The sequence below is a fragment of the Bacillus rossius genome, chromosome 14 (genome assembly GCF_032445375.1).
Source record: "Bacillus rossius redtenbacheri isolate Brsri chromosome 14, Brsri_v3, whole genome shotgun sequence".
Taxonomy (NCBI): Eukaryota; Metazoa; Arthropoda; class Insecta; order Phasmatodea; family Bacillidae; genus Bacillus; species Bacillus rossius.
In genome coordinates, this window is record NC_086341.1 from 10522723 (window position 1) to 10542880 (window position 20158).

The window sequence follows — 20158 nt, forward strand, 5'->3', positions numbered from 1 at the left end:
CGCTTCTTACGCTCTTGGGGGGGAAGGTGCCTCCGCGTCTCCTTCTTGTAGGCACTGTACCCTTTGAAGTTGGCGCAGTGGTGCTCGGTACAGTGGGCACACTTCTTGTGCTCTTGTTTGCCCCCGTTCGGGCAGTCGGTGGCGCGACTGACTTCCTGGCCCAAGGGTAGAGATGGGCAAATGGTTCACGAACCGCTCAATTGAACCGGTTCGCCTCGAGGAATGCTCGGGAACTGGTTCTTGAAAAAAGAACCGCGGTTCACTAGTTCAGTCGAACGATGTACACGTACGATCCATGGTACGATCTCTACAAGGAGAGATGGTTTGGTCTTTGTTTCTTCCCTTCCTCACAAGCTGCCCGATTCCATGCGTCGTGGAATTCACATAGCTCTCGGTTCTTCTCGCGTTCTCGGCTCTTTCTCTGTTCTCTCCGCTCTTCGGTTATTTTCCGCACTTTAGAGTGGGAGAGGGGAGAACCAATCCCCACTCCAAACAACTCACCACCCCTTCCCGGCCAAGTGAACGGTCTCGTCTCTTCTTCCCCTCCCTTCTTTCACCGATCACGGCTCTTCTTCCTCTTCCTTCTTTCTCAGTGCACGTGACTCATACATAATTGTGACTAAAAGCCTCCGTCCCTTCCCCCACTCCTTCAACACGTCGCTCTTTTTTAATGAACAAGGTTCTCATCCCCTGTTTAGTTTGCCCTTGCGGGTCTTTTTTATATGTGCTCGTGGCAACAATTAACAACTGAAATCCTGACTTCGACAGTTGATGTATGCTCTGAGTAGAATTTTCTCAATTATTAAATTATATATACCTATATTTTTACTTTGTTTACTGATGTGGGAGCAAGAAATTTATTTATACAGAGTTTGCACTTGGTAGGTTTACAACAAGGTAAGTTTTTCAAAGTAAATTAATTTTGATTTTTCTATAAAAAATGTTAAACCAATTCTAACAATTAAGGTACAGAGTGTATATTATTCTCTTAAAATGTCAAAAAAATGCTGTATTTTTGGAAGATAACATTCAACAACATTATTGATCTTCGAGATAAGTAGTATTTCAATTTACTCAGACAATAACTTGTTCACTATTATTATTAAAATGTATTAAATTATAATTATTTCCAATACAGCGCAACACTTATTTATATTAAACTTAAAAAATTAGTAATAATTTTAAATATTTCTTTGTGTTTTATAACATTGTTATGTTTTGTTAACGTATCCTAACTTGTGGTTGGCGATGTCTGCAAAACGAAAACGTACAGTTTCATTGTTACAGCAGTAACTGGAAAAGTGACATGACACCTAAGTCAAAGTTGTTTGTTTCACAGCTAGATATGACAGTGTGGGAAAGATGTGTTTTGCTCATGTTTACGGGAAGAAAAGAACAGTTGGCAGCTATCTTTATGTGCGTGACTGACGAGGGAGGAGTTTCAGTAAATGTACTATAAAACAAAAAAAAAAAAAAAAAAACACAAGAGATAAAGAAAGACACTTTCGCGGGGTAAACATTTGTATGATGGTCTTGTTGGCATTGTTTAGTCAAAATAAAAAGCTTTTTATTACTTGTTTTATCCAGTTTTAATAAAAGCATTTATTTGTTTATAAGTAGATTACTGAACAAATCTCCTCACTTTATTTCAATTACAGGTGCATCAAAAAATTTTAACTAACAATAAATTGATATATTTTTATGTGAGCTGCTCGGCTCTTACGGAATTATCGGCTCTCGTGGTTCAAATCTCTCGGTTCTTTCTTTACTCGTCCACTCACCTCCACAAAGGACCTGCCCGGCTCTCGTGCTCGTGGTTTTCAAAGCTATCGGTTCCTTCTTATCATGGTTCTTTCTCTTTAGTTTCACATGGCATTGCTCGTCGCGGCCATTCGTGCTGACCTCTTGCGGATACATTTTCAACTAATAGTGACAATAACTGCTCTAGTACCCACGAGAGGCCTCTAAATTGGATTTTTCTTCATACAATTTATAATTCTCACATCATGAGCAAATATGCATTCAATTTTATTTTCATTTTACGATTAAAAATACTTAGTAAATATATATTGAGTTACTAGTACATCTTTATTATTACTACTTAGTACTTATATACTTTTTATTATTGGGCTTAATCAACAGATTTGTTTAATTGCAGTCCAATAATGGCAATATTTTTAATTGTTTAGCTATGCAATTCAATTTTTTCTTCTATAAAAATTAAGTTGATAGTACAAATACATCGTAATTGCGATAAGTACGCAGTTAATTCAAATTCTAGTAAAAAAAAAAATTAAATGAACCGAAGAACCATATCAACGAACCGATTCACTTCGAAGAACGAACCGGTTCTGAACCGCTCATTAAAGTGAACCGTTCTGCCCAACACTCCACCGATCCATCATATTGCCATCCGGGGCAGTTAGTGTGTGCGAGACCAGAAACCGAAGTTTCTATAACTCGCTTAGTGCATAGTAAATCAGGTGCACCCCACACTTTTGTAGAATCACTTGGATGAACGGGCGGGGCGCGTGTTTTGTGGGATAAGTTTGGCACACGGGCATGTGTGTGCGCTGGTATGTTGAGTAATGCTAGAAAAGTTACTTGTACCTAATTCGGCTGGGGAGAGAAGCTCCCCACCAGCTAGATCGGCTAACTGGCGTGATGTAGTGTCGTGTTGGTGTGCAATGCAATAGAGGCTTGTCGGTGTGCTGTAATTTCAAGTGACCTAGTTAAATTCGGGTGTAGCGTGTAGTGTAAAGCTGTGCAAGCCGCTCCTACGAACCCCTGGGAACACAGAAACATGCTAGGGTAGTTAGCCCATTATTGCATGTAACAAGGTAGTTCAGGCCGTCACTCGCACAGGCATATCATCGTGTGGTCGTGTTGGTGATACGGTAAAAGAAATTACATAGATTAGTAAACACCTGGCCGCCTTAAGGACCGAACTATTGCGTTCCAATATAGTTCGGTCAAAGTTAGGCTAAACCAGTATTGCTGTAGCTAGCCCCCAGGCTGTTGTCATCTAAACCTGAAAAATAGAAAGTGAAATTAGTAAATGAATGTCGTCCTATTCTATTATTGTTCGAGCAGAGAGATGCCCTCGTCCAGTTTTTTTTTTTAATTTTTTTTTTTTGTTATTTTTTTATTTAATCTAGACTTAAAGCTACTATACAAGCCCCCAGAGCCCTGCCCTGACAGGCATGCATGCCTCTCGGCCCGGATCCCCAGCGAGGGCTGGGGTAGCTACCTCTACCAGTTCACCTGCATGATTCTGCCCCGCCGCCACCACTACCCAAGGGCCGGCCTTATATACCCCTCCTGAGGGCCAGGGCGTGACGTAGGAAGGGCCGAGGATTCTAAGAATCACGGGCGCTTCCAGGAATTCCAGCCTGATATTATTATCATCATCATTATTGTTATTGATATTATTATCATCATTATCATTATTATTGATATTATTATCATCATTATTATTGATATTATTATCATCATTATTATCATTATTATTATTATTATTGCGATAGTTCTGCTTGTACATGTGCCTGGGAGGTGCAGTGGCCAGAGCGTGACGTGCTTGTCGACCCGGCAGGCTCGGCCGTGTGGTTCGTGGAGCTCCCGCCGCGGAGGGGGGACCCGGGGCTGGTGCTGGCCTGCGGGCAGGGGGACGTGGGCCAGCTGGGGCTGGGCGACGCCGTGACGGAGCGCTCGCGGCCGGCCCTCGTCCCCGGCCTGGACTCAGTGGTGCAGGTGTGCGCGGGCGGCATGCACACCGTCGCCGTCGACAAGGACGGGCAGGTGGGTGTGGTTCCCATCGCGCGGCTGCACGCATTGGCATAGCTGTGTTCATAAAGTTGGGGGGGGGGGGGGGGGGGACAAATAATGATTTTGATGTCATTGTAAACCGATTCCCCTCTTACTAAGACGGGGGGTCCCTCCACCGGAAAATTATGATTTTAAAAGTGCAAAATAGCGCTTTTTAAGCAGTTTTTGTATCTAACCATTGGATACATCGATGTTAAAATTATTATTGTTTCCTTAAGATAAAATTTGATGAGTGAAGAAATTACAAACAAAGTTGGGCAGAATATTATTATAAAATAAAAATATCACGGAATAGAAAGTTGGGGGGGACAGTCCCTTCCACCCAAAAAGTTCAGGGGGACACGTCCCCCCTGTCCCCCCCCCCCCGGTTCCTACATACCTGGCAGCACGTGTAAGTGGTGCTGCAGTGCACGTTGTAACGACCCAGATTACAGCCTTCCTCATACAATCCAGTAATAATAATTTGTTATAAATTTTTTTTGTCAAATTTCAGGTTAGATGTAAAAAAAAATTTCTTTTGAAGTTATTGTGAACTTAATTCTCCGGGTTTATTGTTTTTTTTATTTTTAAAAATTCATAAGTTTTTTTTTTTTGCGGTCTTCTTTGTGTAGGAAGGCGTGCGGACGTAATTCTCCTTCGTTTTTTACCACGACCGAGGGCTTTAGTTTCAACGTTACACCTGGCCACGAAACGGTAAGGAAAAGGCTGTGTGGTTCATTCGCAGGTGTTGACGGCGGGCTGCAACGATGACGGGGCGCTGGGGCGGGACACTGCTGAGGAGGGCTCGGAGTCCCGGCCCGGCAAGGTGAGCCTGCCGGCGAAGGCAGTGCAGGTGTCGGCCGGGGACTCCCACTCGGCGGCGCTGCTGGAGGACGGGCGGGTGTTCGCCTGGGGCTCCTTCAGGGTGAGTCCCGCTCTCGCTCTCCCGGGTCGTCAGTCGGTCAATCCACTTGAAGAGCTGGGAAGTGACGTGAAATCACCCGATATTTTATTATGTAGTTCTAGGCTCGTTATGGATAGGGACACCTGTATTTCGCGATTTCATTTCGTGTCAAGGTATTTCACAAAACACATGTGGCTTTTTTCTAAGAGTCGTGGCAAATTGTGAGGGTGCGGCAGTACGGCGACCACGTTCTCATCGGCCCCGTCAAGAGCAGGACGACACCACCTCCTACCGACCTCAGCCAATAACCACAGGAGAAAAGCTACAGTATTTTGTGAAGTACCTCGACACGAAATGTATTCGTGAAATACAGGTGTCCCTAGTTATGGATATAGTGGAGCCTGAATTTAGTTTTATTTATTTCAGAAAATTTGGACGTAATTAATTTAAAAAATTTCACAGGTAATTTTGTTAATTCGCATCAGGAATGTTTTATTGTAGATTGGTCTGGGGCACCCTGACGATTAGTCCTGATACTTAACTTACTTTTTTATGAGTGAATGAGCTCATAATTTTTTTTCTTGTCTAGTATTCTGCGTGAACGTCATCACGTTTGCTCATGTTTTTTTTTTTTTATTGCAAGTTTAAAATACATTATTACGGGTGGGTGTGGTTGGAAGTTGGCATTTTTGAAACAATAATTTATTTAAGTTATGCTTCTGTAGGCTCATTGAGGGAAATTGATGAAAGTCAATTTTTTCAATTTGCATGCACCGTGCAATGAAATTTACACAGTATTAAAAAAAAGGCTTCATACAAATGAAAATTATATATGTGCTTTTAAATTTAATTTTTTAATAATTGATATTTGATGCTGGTCCATATCATTAAAAACATTAATTTATTATGAATAATAGTGATAGAAATGTGTGTAAAAACTTTTTCAAGTGTATTGATATAAGTTAATTTCCGGTATGTATAATTTATTAGCATAAAATGTATTACATTATTATTTAATAAATAATTACAATTAGCAAATATGAATAAACAAACCATCATATTATTTTATATTCATGTTTATATTAATATTGATTATTGAGTATTTATTTTAATTAATTTTTGTTACAATAAAATTTTAAAACAGTTCAGTGTTTTAAATCAAAAAGCAGTATAACTTGTAATGTAGTATGTACATAAGTAGATTTCAAGGTTTTGACGTGACGTCTAATAAATCGATGAACGCTGGCTGCACGCACGAAAAAGTGTCCTGTTAGGCTGTTTTCCATTACGCTCATTGTACGCTTACGCCGCATCTATCTCTCTTCCACTCGATTGGAACAACCATCGATTTGACTTTTTTGAGGCACATTGAACTTGAAACACTCCCATTTGTTTCCTACTTTTCCTATCATCGTCCTAGCCTTGACAGAATAACACAGATTGGAAGAAGTTAAATAGCAAACATGTACTATAAAAGTTAAAATAATCTCTTCGTTAAAGTAATAAACATATTTGAAACAATGACTGCAAATAAAAGTAAATTTATCAATTAAATTGCAGGTTTCATTTCACTCCTTCTTTGTGTACATACGAAATAGTGATAATTCAATTAAAAATGATTCAATTTTATTCAAGAGAGTATGCAATGATTTCATCAATGTTTTGTTATGATGTTGTCACATTAAACTATCGTCCGTGAACAGACTTTGCAGACAACCAATTTTTTTTCGTAGTAAGAGAAAGCAAAGCACGGGTGTTGGAAGTTGCGGGTGGTCAGCAGGACTTCCACGGCGTGATGGGGCTGACGAAGGCCGGCGTCCAGCGCTCCCCCGTGCAGGTGCTACCCTCGGTGAGGTTCGCCAAGGTGGCTTCGGGAGTGGACCACCTGGTGCTGCTGTCCGAGACGGGGGAGGTGTACACCTGCGGCTGCGGGGAGCAGGGCCAGCTGGGGCGGGTCCCCGAGCGGGCCGCCGGCCGGGACAACAGCCGGCGGGGCATCGGTCGGTACCCTTCCCCGTTCCTGCAGGGCTTTTCACTGAAGTGTTTGTTCAGTTAGTAGAGGTGTTATGTACAGGCCAATTTCATTTTTTAAACAGGTGATTTTGGTGTTACTGTTTTATGAACTGTGTTTATTCATAAAATTGCGTCGTTTTCAACAAACGCGATAAAAATAAACAGATTCAAAGAAGTTCCGGTGCACGAACATGCGTTTTGGATTCTGTCCAAAAAAAACTCGCAAATGAAGCGTATGGACGTAATGCGAAGATCAGGAGACTTGGCACAAGCGCATTGTATGCATTGGTAACTGTGGTGATAAAAGTTGCGGAGTTTGTGATGTCACGGCCCTTATTGAACTGGTTTTTGGCAGTGCGCTTAAACGAACTTAGACTTTGCCTGGCACAGAACTGGTATCAGTTTTTTTTTTTTTTTTTTTATGAGAAATAAATGTTTGTTACTTTTCTTAGCATTGTAAATTATGTTAGTAGCAAGACATCTTGCGGTAGTAAAGTTGGGAGCTCCCAGAATTTTGAGATTTTTCCTTAGTATTGTTTTTATATACATCTTGTATTTTATCATAATATTATTTTAGTATGAATTGAAAGCGTGGCCATGTTATAATATAATTTACGTGAATGTAGCAGATAATATTTGATGTGCTACAAGCCTTGTAATCATAGCTTTTGTTAAAAAAAAAAAATTATATATTTCATATTGTTACGATTTTATTAATGTGGGGAGAACTGGGTTCGTAATGGATAGCCCAATTGAGTTTTTACCAAACAGTTTTATTGATTGCTAATATTTACAGTAAAGATAAATAATCTCACCCAAAAATGTCTAATAACCAATTTCTCGCAATTAAAAATGGTTATTCCCAAGTCACTCAGTGTCTCAAGTTCTTACTCACCGCACTCCTTGTGGAACTCCGTCACGGGGCTCTGTCTTCAAACTCTCGTCGTCGCCGTGGCACTTCCCTTCGCTCAGGATCTGCTCGGCACCCGCGGCACTCTCGCCACCCAAAAACTAACCCGCCGAGGCCGGTGTCTGAGCTTAAATAGGGTCCGATGCCCTTCCTAGGACCGACAATCACAGTTAGAGCCAGTCGTGTCATCCTGCGCCCACCCGGCACACGAAGCGTTGAGAAGAGAATTGCTAGCTCACAAGACGGCCCGGGATGATGGAGTCACGTACGCCCGAACAGCCGAGAGGGGTGTCGGCACCTTGCGAGATTCCCCAGGCTGTCTGGCGCCAAGGCAGGATGATGTGCGTGAGCAGATGGGAGAGTGAGGTAGCGAAAGTTGTTCTAACGAGGTTAGAGTTTGTAAAAAAGATAAGAAATCAGTCTAAAAAATAAAGTGCCAAAAAAAGTAATTAATCATTTGTGGACTGCTGCATCAAAAATCACTTACCTTTCCTTTTTTAAAAGTACATTTTTTAAGTAATTTTTAATTATATTCGAGGGTATAATACCAGAAGGGCGTATCAACACTTTTTGCAATATTGAGATAAATGTAATACAACCCAATTAGCTTCATAAACACTTATTCTGAGCTTCTGAAAAACATAACCATGTATTGAATGATAATACCATGTTATGTTGACAAAGGAAGGGAAAAACAGCCAAACTTTAACTGACTCCCCTGTAAACTTGCATTTTCGTTGATACGCCCTTTTGGTATGATGCCCTCCATTATGTTTTTTATGAATTTTGCCTACAGCTTAATATGATGGGTTTTAAGTCAGAATTTTTGCACAGTTAAAAAAAATTTTGGTATTGGCAATGTTGTGCAAGAATAGACGCAATCCCGGGCCGGGCGTGGAAGTTGTCTCCTTTTACTCTGGAGCGGGAGAGAAGGGGACAGTGTGTGAAGCACAACTGACTTATGTCACACCTGAACTTCAGTTCATTTTCTTTTCTCCTCGCAGGTCTGTTGCTAGACCCCGCTCCGGTGAAACTGGGCGCCCGCAAAGCCTCCAAGTTCAGCGACATCTGGGCCGTCAGCTACGGAACATTCATCAAGGAAAAAGACAAGGATGTCATATATGTTTTCGGTCTGAACAACTACTGTCAGTTGGGTGAGTGCATGTGCAGAACTATTTAATAAAAACAGGTTTTTTTTGTATATTTCGTCTGCTTACTTCTAAAAACTTGTAAGTCCAGATTTTCCAAGTTTTATATTCCGGATGTGTTTGGTGTATTTTTTCATTTTTTCATAGTGCATATGCTGATAAAACCTTGTAAGTAAACTCTACTTAGTCTCTTTTCTATTCACAAATTATAAAACCTCGTATCTTTGTCAGTCGAAACCGTGCTCCAAAAGCTCATAAGTTCTCCTGTAAAATTGACTGAAATGGAGTTACGAGGTTTTAGAAGTAAGCCGACAATTTATTCTTTTGTCTTTGAATAATAGGAATAGAATTATGATAATGATTGAGTGTTTTCTTTTTGTTTAGGTTTGAAAGATCTTAGCTGCCATTTCCATCCTCAACTTTCAGCTGAATTTTCTGGAAAGAAGTGGCTTAAAATTTGTGGTGGATTGCATCATACATTGGCCTTGGATAGTGAAGGTAATTGTTAATTTATATGTATACATTCGTGCATTTTCATTTCATTTACTTATTGGCATGTTTGTGGTTCAAGGATTTATAGTGCCAGTTTACCGATGTCTTGTCGGAGTATCAGGTGTTTTGTGTTCAGGTTTTAACTTGCAAGTGTGCCTTACTAAGTAAATCCAAATCATGTCACTATTTTATTGTTTCAAAAATTTGTAACCTTTTATATTGACAGTAAAACCTCGTTAAAAAAGAACCTGTTAATACAAAGTGGTGTGGTGCTAAGTACAAAGGTATGGTTATGTAATACAGTGTTTTTGTTCCAAGGGTAAATGTAGTAAACGATGGTTAGTACATATATCCCGTTATAATTAAAAGAATCAGTGTGAATTATCGACTGAAGTAATACTGATGCCATTTAGACATTGTATATTTTTCCAAAATGATGGTATGTATTTTTGTAGGTAGTTTCTAAACATTTATTATTCTGTCTTAAAACCTTCTAAAAAGTATAGTACAGTACAAAATATTTGTTTTAGCCACAGGTGTAGCCATCCTAAAATTGTTTTTACAATCCTTAAAAAAATTAAATTTGGGGTTGTATAAAATTGTGTGCAAGATTTCTTATAAAATGCTATATTTTTTAGGTGTTAGTATATGTACGTATACCTAATGAGATGATGAATTTTGTTTAGGTGTTTTATGTATGCACCTAATAAAAAAATTATTTTTAACTTTATTTGAAATTGATTTTGATGTTGTGTTAAAATTGTGGTGAAATTTCGTAATAGTTTGGTGAATACAGACCTCTTTATTGCAGAGTATCAAAATGGTGGTCCCTCCAGGTTTGTATGATTGAGGTTTGACTGCACTGTGCGTGTGTGTGTTGTGTTCCCGCAGGCATCACGTACAGCCTGGGGCGCGAGGAGTACGGGCGGCTGGGGCTCGGCCAGGGCAGCGGGGACGCGAGGAAGCCGACGCCCGTGCTGGAGGAGAAGTGCGTCGACATCGCCTGCGGAGGCACCGTCTCGTTCGCGGTCACGGACACCGGTGCGTGCGACGAGTCAGTCTCGTTGCGTTCCGGCACTGCGGCTGCGTGCGTCGGCAGTCATGGTTGCTGCGGGACTAGGCAACCGGGGGAATCCCGGGAAATGTCAGGGAAATCTGAACATATTTCTGGAATTTCTTTTTGCTGTAACAAAAATGAAACCGAAAATACAGCTTTCGTTGACGTTTAGGCATCTCGAAAATTCGGAAACGTTTAATCATGTGATCATCAAAATTTTGGTATCCATACGTTTTAATATGAAAATGGGCCATTTGAACAGCACATACAACCTCCTTTTCCTGCAGAAATACCGTCAACATCGATTGGCGGCGCAGGATTGTTCGTGTCTGAAAGGTCAAGGAAATTTGCCATTTCAGGCCTGGAAAACTTGGAAAATTCAGGGAATTTTGGAATTCCAAGCTTGTAGCAACCACTGAAATTCTTCAGTTTTGAACATGATCAGGAGAAAAATAAAAAGTGTTTGCCATATAAATGAATTGTATAATTAAAAACAAGTTTTTTTTTTTTTTTCAGAGGATTTCTGTGTTATTGTATTTATCAGCACAAAATCGGTTTTGTAATACTTTTCCACCAAAATAGGGGTAAAACTCTTATGCTGCATTTTTACTGTAAAATAGTTTTTAATCAATTGTCTAAAACAGATACGTTCTTTGAACTGAAATAATGACATTCCTTGAATTTCAAACATAGGTCAAAGATTCCTTTTTTTATGATTTGAATTAAGTTTTGGTTTAAAGGATATTAGTAATGTTTTCTTCCATTTATACATCATGCAGTTTGAAGGTTTTATGTAACTCTAAATGTTTTTTTTTTTTTTTTTTTTTTTTACTTTTATTTAATTTATCAATGTAAAGTGTGTGTGTTTGTGTGTGTGGTGGAAAGATTTTTTCAATGTGGAATCCGGCAAGCTGAAATAAGGTTTTTTTTAAAATTATACATTTCAATTGTACCCCATTTAATTGGGAAGGGTTTGATGTTTTAAACATCGACAAATTATTGAATTTTCTCATTTCCTTCGTAAAAAAAAAATTCCCAAGCCACATTTATTTTGAAATCTTGTGAGAGGGTTTTCCTGTACAGTACACTTTCTATTATCCGCGAAATTAAGTGGCAGGGCCACAGCGGATAGTGAAAATTGCTGATATTCCGCAAAAGAGCCGAAAATGGGAAACAAAAAAGGAAACATTAATTTCAACTTAAAAATCTAAAACTTTATGTACAGTAAAAGTTACAATTAGCAGTTAAAAAAAGTTTTAATGATGCTAAAATTTTAGTATTTTACTGAATTATTAACATACAATACATTTCAGTAATGTAGACATAAAAAGTGCTCAACCATATGACTAGAAACAAAGTGCGACAGAGACGAAAATAGCAACGCATGCCAGCCTACCGCGTGAGTTCCGAGAAGGCCTATAGCGTTTTACTGTATACTGCACACAATACACTCGTCAGATAGAGTTCAAATTTGCTCACTTGTAGTAAAATACAGATTTACATATGTGCTGCATTTTTTCGCAGCATGCGCGGATAATAGGGAGTTTACTGTACATTGAAACTCTTTTTTTTAATTTCCAAGGTAGAGGGGGGAAAAAAATATGAGAGCGTAAAAGAGAGTATTAGCATTTCATGGAATCGCAGAAAAGAGATGTACGTAAAATCAAGGATGTAGAAGTTCCACTGTATCATACAATTAAAAAATTTCTATATGTAAATTTATAAATGCTACTGTAAAGGGGGATTAAAGTTAAGAATTTCAGTTGCAAAAATTACTTAGTGTTCCCCAGCAACCTAAATCTTGCAAATATATACAGTAAACTCAAGATTATCCGTGTTGATTGGGACCTTCCGATGCCCGGATAATTGAATGCCCATAAAAAAAAAACGGATAATCCGTTTCACCACTTAAAAATGGTGTATTTACTGCCAAAAGAGTGTCTCTTCAGTAGAATTCTATGAGTACAGGCAAAGGCTTTGTATACCGTGTCCGAGCTTATTGGATCGTAAACAATACTGGCACTGTGTTGCCGCCATCCTTCTCCTGTCCTGGCGAGCTACGGGCCTGGGTGATCCTGAGGTGTGTGGTCCTGGTGGGCGCAGGTCAGCTGTACGGCTGGGGCATGGGCTCCAACGGCCAGCTGGGGCTGGCCAGCGAGGACGACGTGTACCGGCCCGCCCCGGTGCGGAGCAAGCAGCTGGAGGCCAGGCGGGTGCTGCAGGTGGACGCGGGCGGGCAGCACACAGTGATCCTGGCCTCGCCCTGAGCCCCCCCGCGTTCGCTCGCGTAGGTGACGGCGTTTCCGCTCGCCTCCGTGCCCGGCTTGAAGATGGATCCTGCCGCCGAAGATCGTGCATCTTGCGGCCAAACAGTGTCACGTTTGGGACTTTGAAAAAAAAGAAAAGAACTGTGATATTGCGGTTTTCGAAACATTTTTTTTTTTTTTTGCCGCTTTCGTGGAAGTGACGTGTAATTTTTTTGCTACCGTAATAGCTCAGTATTAGCTTTGTTTCTGCAGTGTCATTTAATTTATTTGCTTAACTTGCTTTGTGTGAGTGTCAAAAATATGCGAACCTGTGTACGGAACTTGCAATTTTCCCTTCAATTTCTGCATGTGACTTGTGCTTGAAAACATGTCGAATAGCCCTTTTTTTTTTTTTTTTTTTTTTTTTTTACAAAAACCTATACCTATTATTCTATGTGCATTAATAGATTGTTCCAGTACATTTGTAAAAGGTGGTCATGAGACACTTGTGTAAATGTCGTATGCAGTAAAACGTTATCACTACAAATACAAATATTAATCTTTCAGCAAACATTTTGACAGACGTATCCTTTTAAGAAACACTAATTTAAGAACTTTTTCTGCTTAAAAGGGTTTAAGTATTCAACCCTTATTTTACAAACATTGCAAGATTTAGGTTGCTGTGGAATACTAAGTAATTTTTGCAACTGAAATTCTTAACTTTAATCCCCCTTTACAGTAGCATTTATAAATTAACATATAGAAATATTTGATTTGTATGATACAGTACAACTTCCATGAAATGCTAATACTGGTTATGCAGTATAAATTATCTTTTCTTTTTTACGCGCTCATTTTTGCTCTTTTTTCCCCTCTACCTTGGAAATTAAAAACAAAAGTTTCAATGTATGTTAGAATTCAGTAATAATTTTTAAATTTTTACTCTTGTATAGTGACATAGGGCTTACAGTAAAATCTAATTGCAGAGTACCTGGAAAAACCCACAGGTAAGTTCTCAGCACTGAAAGTTGTTTGTGCTGAACTGAAAAAAGTATAGAGGTACTTAACAGGGAGAAAAAAAACAGTAACACCAAAATTTCCCTTTAGAAAAATGAAATTGGCCAAAAAATAAACCCATAAATTTTGTCTGTAGCTATTGCACTCTGGCATATTGAAGAATGACGTTTGCTGCTGCGTACACTGTGTGTGTGTCAAAGTAAGTAAACTACTTGTTAGTCATGTTAAGTTTGAGTCTAGTACCACAGCTGTAGCAGAATGCTGCATAGTCTAACCTTGATATTTTTTCTACTTTCTTTCTTTCACAATTGTGCCTTTTGATCAGTTTTGATGATATTTTTATGAGAATGTGTAAACCGATAACCATTTCCCACAAAAGTTAACTAAAGTCCCATAAGTAATGTGTTTTTTCCCCCTTAAGCTTAATTTCTCAAGTGTACTAAACGTATTTACAATCCGTTTTCCAACGCGAAAAGAATGTTCAGCTACGAGGAGTGTCTACTTTCAAGAAATTTAGCATTTGGTAATAATTAAATTCGAGGCCTTCAACATGGGCCCAGTGAGCAGTTTTGCACTAACGTACGTAGTTCAAGCAGTGCATTAAACTCAATAATGTACTCGCTCATGTACTAAAATACTCGCTCGTTAACTCACATCATGTCCTGTCCTCGCATATAAAAAAATTGCACTACCTAAAGTAGCATAAGTCATTCAGTTCATAGCCAGATCATGTAGTTTTTCAACTAAGCCGAGGTTAAGGTGGCAGTAAATCACCAACGATCTAAAGTGACTTAAGTGGCGGAGTTACTAGGCAGAGCGTGTAGTTTTTCAGCTAAACTCTTCCCATCGCTGTAAATTCACATCTTCCAGCCGCAAGATGCAAGTTTGCGATTAAAATGCTCTTACTTTCAGGTTTAGAAGTTTTGGTAAAAACTTATCACATATTCCGGTGAATACGGTAATTCATTCTAAAAAAAAATAACTCATTCTCTTCCTGCTCTGTGCAACAGCAGCATAAGTAGATCCAGGTGTGCAGACTGTGAAAAAGTGGTGTAAGTGCAGTCACATAATACTTCTCATCCTTTGTACAGAAAAATTGAGTCTCTAGTATATTTGTGTTCTAAAAATGACAGTAGAAATCTATTTTTTTTTCAACCCCCTGAAAATTAAGAGGTTTTTCTCATTTCAATAGGATCAGCTATTGGTGATCAGTTTCAATGTCGCTGTTTTATAATTCCAATCGTGGAGGCTAGTCCAACCAACAAAAGTCGGTATGAAAAATACTTATTTTCCTTTAATTGCATAGACATTACATGTATACTAACTGGTCATGGTTTGGTCTTTTCTTTTCATGATTTTGCCTTTTAAGTAGATGGATACACATTTACCGGGCAGTAGCGCAAAGAAGTCTTTTGGAGAATCCGTTAAAGCAGTTAAGAAGCGGGTAGGAGGTTTAAAGTTGGGAGAAAAAAAATGCTTTAAAATATAAACCATACTGTGTGTGATAAGAGAGAACATTTCCATTAAGAATTACCAATATTGTATGTTACGTACACTTGTAAACTGATACTAAGTTTTAAATATTTTTTTTCAAGTGAAACTTGTTTGGGTGCGATGGGAGTAAAATTTCAAGGCAGAATTATTTTAATGCAACGTTTTCGTGAAACATTTGTGGCGCGAAAAGGACAGAGAATATGTACTTGGCCAAAGAGATGTACTTCCAAGTCGAGGTTTGCATTGCCAAAGAAGTTTCACTTTTATCAACGTGTACTGAGTTAAACCCGGTGTTCCCCCCCTCCCCTCCACACTAAGTTCTGATTTTCTCTTGGCAATGCACAGTTGTGGGTTTTATTCAAAAGTAATGTTACAAAAGGCAGTTAAATTTCTCTTAAATTATTTACAGTTTAGAACCCCATGTCAGCACATTTCCAAGTCTTCGGGAAGGTAGGTTTAAAAAAATTACTTGGTATTGTGTCAAGGCTTCGATGGTGGTAGCTTTCGTTTTCAAGTTTCAAGCTGATGGCTAAAAACAGCGGACGAAGCTGTGTATTTCGGAAATTCTCAACAGTTAAAAGTCTGCAGTTGGATTTCAAAGAGTTAGAAAAATGTTTAAAGCTAAACAGATCTATGCGAGCAAATGCAGCATTCTAGGTAATTTTATGTAATTTTTTGTTGTTTTACTTGAATGTTTGTGCCATACTGTGGCTGGTAAAGTAGAAGTGAGAGTGAATGTTGCTGAATGTTAGGTTATATATTTAAAAAAAAAAAATAGTTGCATGGGTATAAATGTCTATGTGCAGCATGGTCATGAATGTTGTTAGGTAAGTGGATTGCTCAGTTGTTGGTGATGGAGTTCTGCAAGCAAGCTCAGTGCAATGGAAATGAATGTTTCCAGTCGGGTGATATGAAATGTAGCAATGCACAGACCATTTCCAAAGCTTGTTTTACGTTATATTCATGCAAATGTTGCGTGAAAATGATTTTTTTTTTTTTGTGTGTTACATTAATTTTAATGTATTTATTACTTGAGTGTTGTTTTTTTATTTTTTACTTGTTTAGTGAAGGGTGAATGTATTGTATTGACGATTTAGGGAATATTTATCTAATGTAGCATCTTTGATTGGATTCCTTTGGATGCAATGTTTTAAAGTCGGCTAGTTACACTGAATTTTTTACCCTTCACATTTAGGAAGTCTAGTTTGTCTCAAAACTGGGAACAGCAATGTGTACATTTTCAAGATCGTGAATGGAATAGACGTAAAAGGCAATAACATTAGTAAAGTGTTTCAGAAATTAACTATAAAATGTACATCACTAAAACGCCTAGGAATTTGCTGACCGTTTAATTATGAATAATGGCATTTCACTAGGTTTCTGAGTTCCTGGTTTTGTTTGGAGGTACATAGTTGTTAAATTTTGAAAAGAATAACTTCTCCTTACTTCTAAACCATTGCTGTAGAGATGCTGAATCCACAAGTTTTTCAGGGCAGGTGATTTTCACTTGATTAACTGCAAATAATCCACGTAGGTACCAACAGTAAATCTGTTCACTTAAATTAATGGGGAAAGAATATATATATATAAATTTGAGTAATCAAAATTATTAACTATAAATAATAAAACAACTGAAGCATTACATTTTAATTGATGTGAATTAAAAAATGAAAATTCTGATTTAATTTACAGTGTAAACACTATTATTTGTTTTAGGTATTAATGTGGTTGTTTTTACTGTTAAAGCCAACTTTAAACAATTAGTTTGCTTAGGAATAGTGTGTGTTTCATGTGAGCAATAACTTTTGATTTTTTTTTTATGGAATGTGATAAAATTAAGGGTGTCATTGTTAAAGATATGATGTAAATAAAAAAATATAAGAAAAAAAACTAGTTTGTTCTCAACTATCTAGTAGTCATTTTTCTTCGGTTAAATATTTGCCCCTTAATTTAGCAGGGGATATTATGAAAACTTGTCAGTCCTAAATGAAAACTTTTTTTTTTTCATCAATTAGCCCAAACAGAAACTCCTTGTAGGAAAACAGCTTAAAGTGACACGTGTTTTTGTTCCACGGGATGCTTGCATCTAGACAGTGGTTCTTGTCATAATTATTCACGTTTTGTGCGTTATCTTTGTATTCTAAAATGTAAATGATTAATTTATATTGCAGGTAATGTCTTAAGCCTCTTTTTGAATAAAAATCACACAGATTATTTCATTTTATTTTCATTACTGTCAATTAAGGAATGATCTTGCGAAATTTTTTCCAACAGCTCTCACATTTTTCGTTGGGCCACAAATTTACTAAATGTTATTTTCGAGCAGCAAAAGGTCACCCAATTGATTATAAAAAACTTTTGTAACATTTAGTGCTACAAGATGTTTTTAACTGCTGAAAAAATTTGAGATGAAATCTATCAGTGTGTATTTGAAGCAAAAACCCTCGCACAACAGTAACGAAAAGAAAATGAAATTACAAAGATGATGTGCTGTGTAGGTGGCCAATATGGTTTCTCAGAGTACTCCAGTTTCCCCCGCTCCACACCTCAAGCTCATCTCGCTGGCCAGAATGACTGGCTTGTCCCTTGGCCAGGGCAGTCGGTTCCTATAAGTGTCCGCCCCATTCTATCCATGTAGACCCTGCTTCGGGCGGGAAATCATCTCCATCATTTATCATCATATCAACTATTCCACCCATTCATTTCATTATGGACAATGATCCGTTATTTTCTCACAACCCCTTGCTAATGACCCAGATATTGAAGTGTTAAGCTGTCGCTCGTTCATACAAAGTAGGGAGAGAAACCACGTCACTACACTATTTGCACCACTTCAGAGAATATGTAGCATTGCCGGCTGGAGGGTTTCGAAACGCTCTCCCAAATGGCCAACGTGAAAAGGCAAGAAGGTCCTGAAACCTTGCGAGAGAATGCAAGCGGAGATCAGAGTCCTTTCCAATTACCTTATCATTAGCATGGTTATGTACATATCATTTTGTCATCCAATTGCTAGATTGACAAGGAACACCATATGTACATAATATAACAATCTATAATTAATTAGCAAATGAAGGGGTTTGCATAACAGGAGGTGGTGAGAACAGATACTTAAAGAGTGGAGGAAAGATTTGAGACATTTTACTTTGTTGAACTGGCTACAGGCTGGAAGCAGTTTATTCCGATAAAAACTATATATTAAATATACATTATTAACATCGAGCGAAGACCCCTTACAGACTGTGGCTTGAGGCGGATCTCACCTGCTTGACCACCCCTTCTGTCTGGTCGGAGGTAACATTCAATGTATTTTACGTTAGACTCATTGTGACAATAACAGCGGCAATAACTTACACCAGGGATTATCTTCAGTAAACATTTATTACAAATAATATGAGTGGGGAAAACTTAAAACAACACAATACAAAATAACATTTAACAACCCTTTGCAAGTACATAAATGTATCAACAAAAATACGGGTTTTGATGTTGAGACTCAAATTACACACAGCTTTAAAATAATTTTTTTTCCAATATTACAAGAAGGACTTAAGTCCCTGATATTGTGAACATCACAGATGAAAAATAAAATGACTCCGTTTAACAGTGTATTTTACTTCCCATGCTGTACTATAGATGGATAGCTGTTATTCCAGACGGTGGCTCGAGCAGATGCTACGATGGAGCCTGGTATATTGTAGGGTCTCTAATCATCTATGATACACTACACTACAGTGGCACGGGCGCTCACGACTTGGGTTCCGCCTGCATCTTCTTCATGAAGTCCTCGTCCTGCACGGACAGCTGCGTGAGCTTCTTGCCGATGCGCTCGTGCACGTCCAGGTACTTGGCCACGCACCGGTCCAGGCACACCGCCTCCCCCTTCCCCAGCTCGGCGTCCTTGTAGCGGGGCGGGATGCACTTCCTGTGGCACGCCGCCGTCATGCGGCCGTACAGGTCCGACAGCATCTCGATCTCCAGCTCCTGCACAAGCTGCAGCTTCGCCGTCTCCATCTGCTGCTGCGCCGGGTCGGCCATCGCGCGGACTCACTCGAACTTGCGCTCCGGAACCACGTACTCTCCCTTGTTGGCGTCGCGGATGCGCTGCCGTACTTTCATCGCCTCATAGCGGTTGCTGTCGACGGATCTCTTGGAAAGAACGAAGCTGTATAGACCGAGCCCTGTCAGAACTGCCCTGGAACACAACACCGAATACTCTTTATTAGAGAAAAAACAAAACCACCACCAAAAAGAAATCCACCCAATTCTATCTGTCCACAATCATGGAGCTAAGATGTTATGAATTGAACTGACTAAACATCTCGTTTAGAGAATTAATGAAATGAATAGTGAATAGATGGGAGGGGGGGAAATATGACTAAACCTGCCAGAACATCTTAGCTTTGACCTCGGGAACTGAACTTGGGTCCGTGCATTTCTTTTTTTGGCACAACTGTAGCCATCTATGGAGAATTAAAAATATGCTAATTCTTCCGTTTCATATATTTAATTCAATTATTTTTTTTCTTTCCGTTATAAAAAACCGCGTGGTCAGATAATCAGCAACATAATTGTTATTCCTGATTCTCAATTAATATACCGGCACATAACACCAGCTTCCTGTTCACAACTAGTTCCTAGTTAGTACTCATAAGACAGACCAGAAAAAACTTATATTACAAAAAAAAAAAAAATTCTTAAAACTGTTCCTAAAATTATAATTTATTTTCTTGCTCACCCTTCCTTAAAAATATAAATGCATTCATTATTTTAGTTCCCTAGCCTGAAACTTAAAAACAAAGAAATTTACAACAGTCGTTTACAGTCCTCGCATTCATTTACACGTACCAGCCAATCGCAACTTTGCTCAGTTTACTGATAGGCATTATATGAACAGCATTACCCTGACAAGTATAACAAAAAATTACCACAATATACGAAATCCCAAATCACTTGATATATAAACAATGACTCAAGAATAGCACCATGCTTTCAGCAGTGTCACCAACTACATTTGTGGTTCGTTATTAGTTCAAATATTTTAACATGAAATTTCCCCACATAAAATTCCAAAAA

General features: G+C 38.8%; 2 protein-coding genes across 2 annotated transcripts in view; one reads left to right on the forward strand and one right to left on the reverse strand.

The window, feature by feature from the left end:
- LOC134539130 (regulator of chromosome condensation) overlaps window positions 1–16975 on the forward strand; it is a 32372-nt gene extending 15397 nt beyond the window's left edge. Inside the window, exons 3-9 of the mRNA XM_063380878.1 lie at window positions 3593–3798; window positions 4550–4729; window positions 6489–6708; window positions 8636–8785; window positions 9164–9277; window positions 10163–10312; window positions 12432–16975. Coding sequence (XP_063236948.1) covers window positions 3593–3798; window positions 4550–4729; window positions 6489–6708; window positions 8636–8785; window positions 9164–9277; window positions 10163–10312; window positions 12432–12595 — 1184 coding nt within the window. The 3' untranslated portion in view covers window positions 12596–16975. The remainder of the gene's footprint in view (window positions 1–3592; window positions 3799–4549; window positions 4730–6488; window positions 6709–8635; window positions 8786–9163; window positions 9278–10162; window positions 10313–12431) is intronic.
- A 1469-nt stretch (window positions 16976–18444) lies between these two features.
- On the reverse strand, window positions 18445–19260 carry LOC134539131 (mitochondrial import inner membrane translocase subunit Tim10). Its single transcript, XM_063380879.1, has one exon. The coding sequence runs from the start codon at window positions 19118–19120 to the stop codon at window positions 18830–18832; it is 291 nt and encodes a 96-aa protein (XP_063236949.1). The 5' UTR covers window positions 19121–19260; the 3' UTR covers window positions 18445–18829.
- Window positions 19261–20158: the final 898 nt, after the last annotated feature.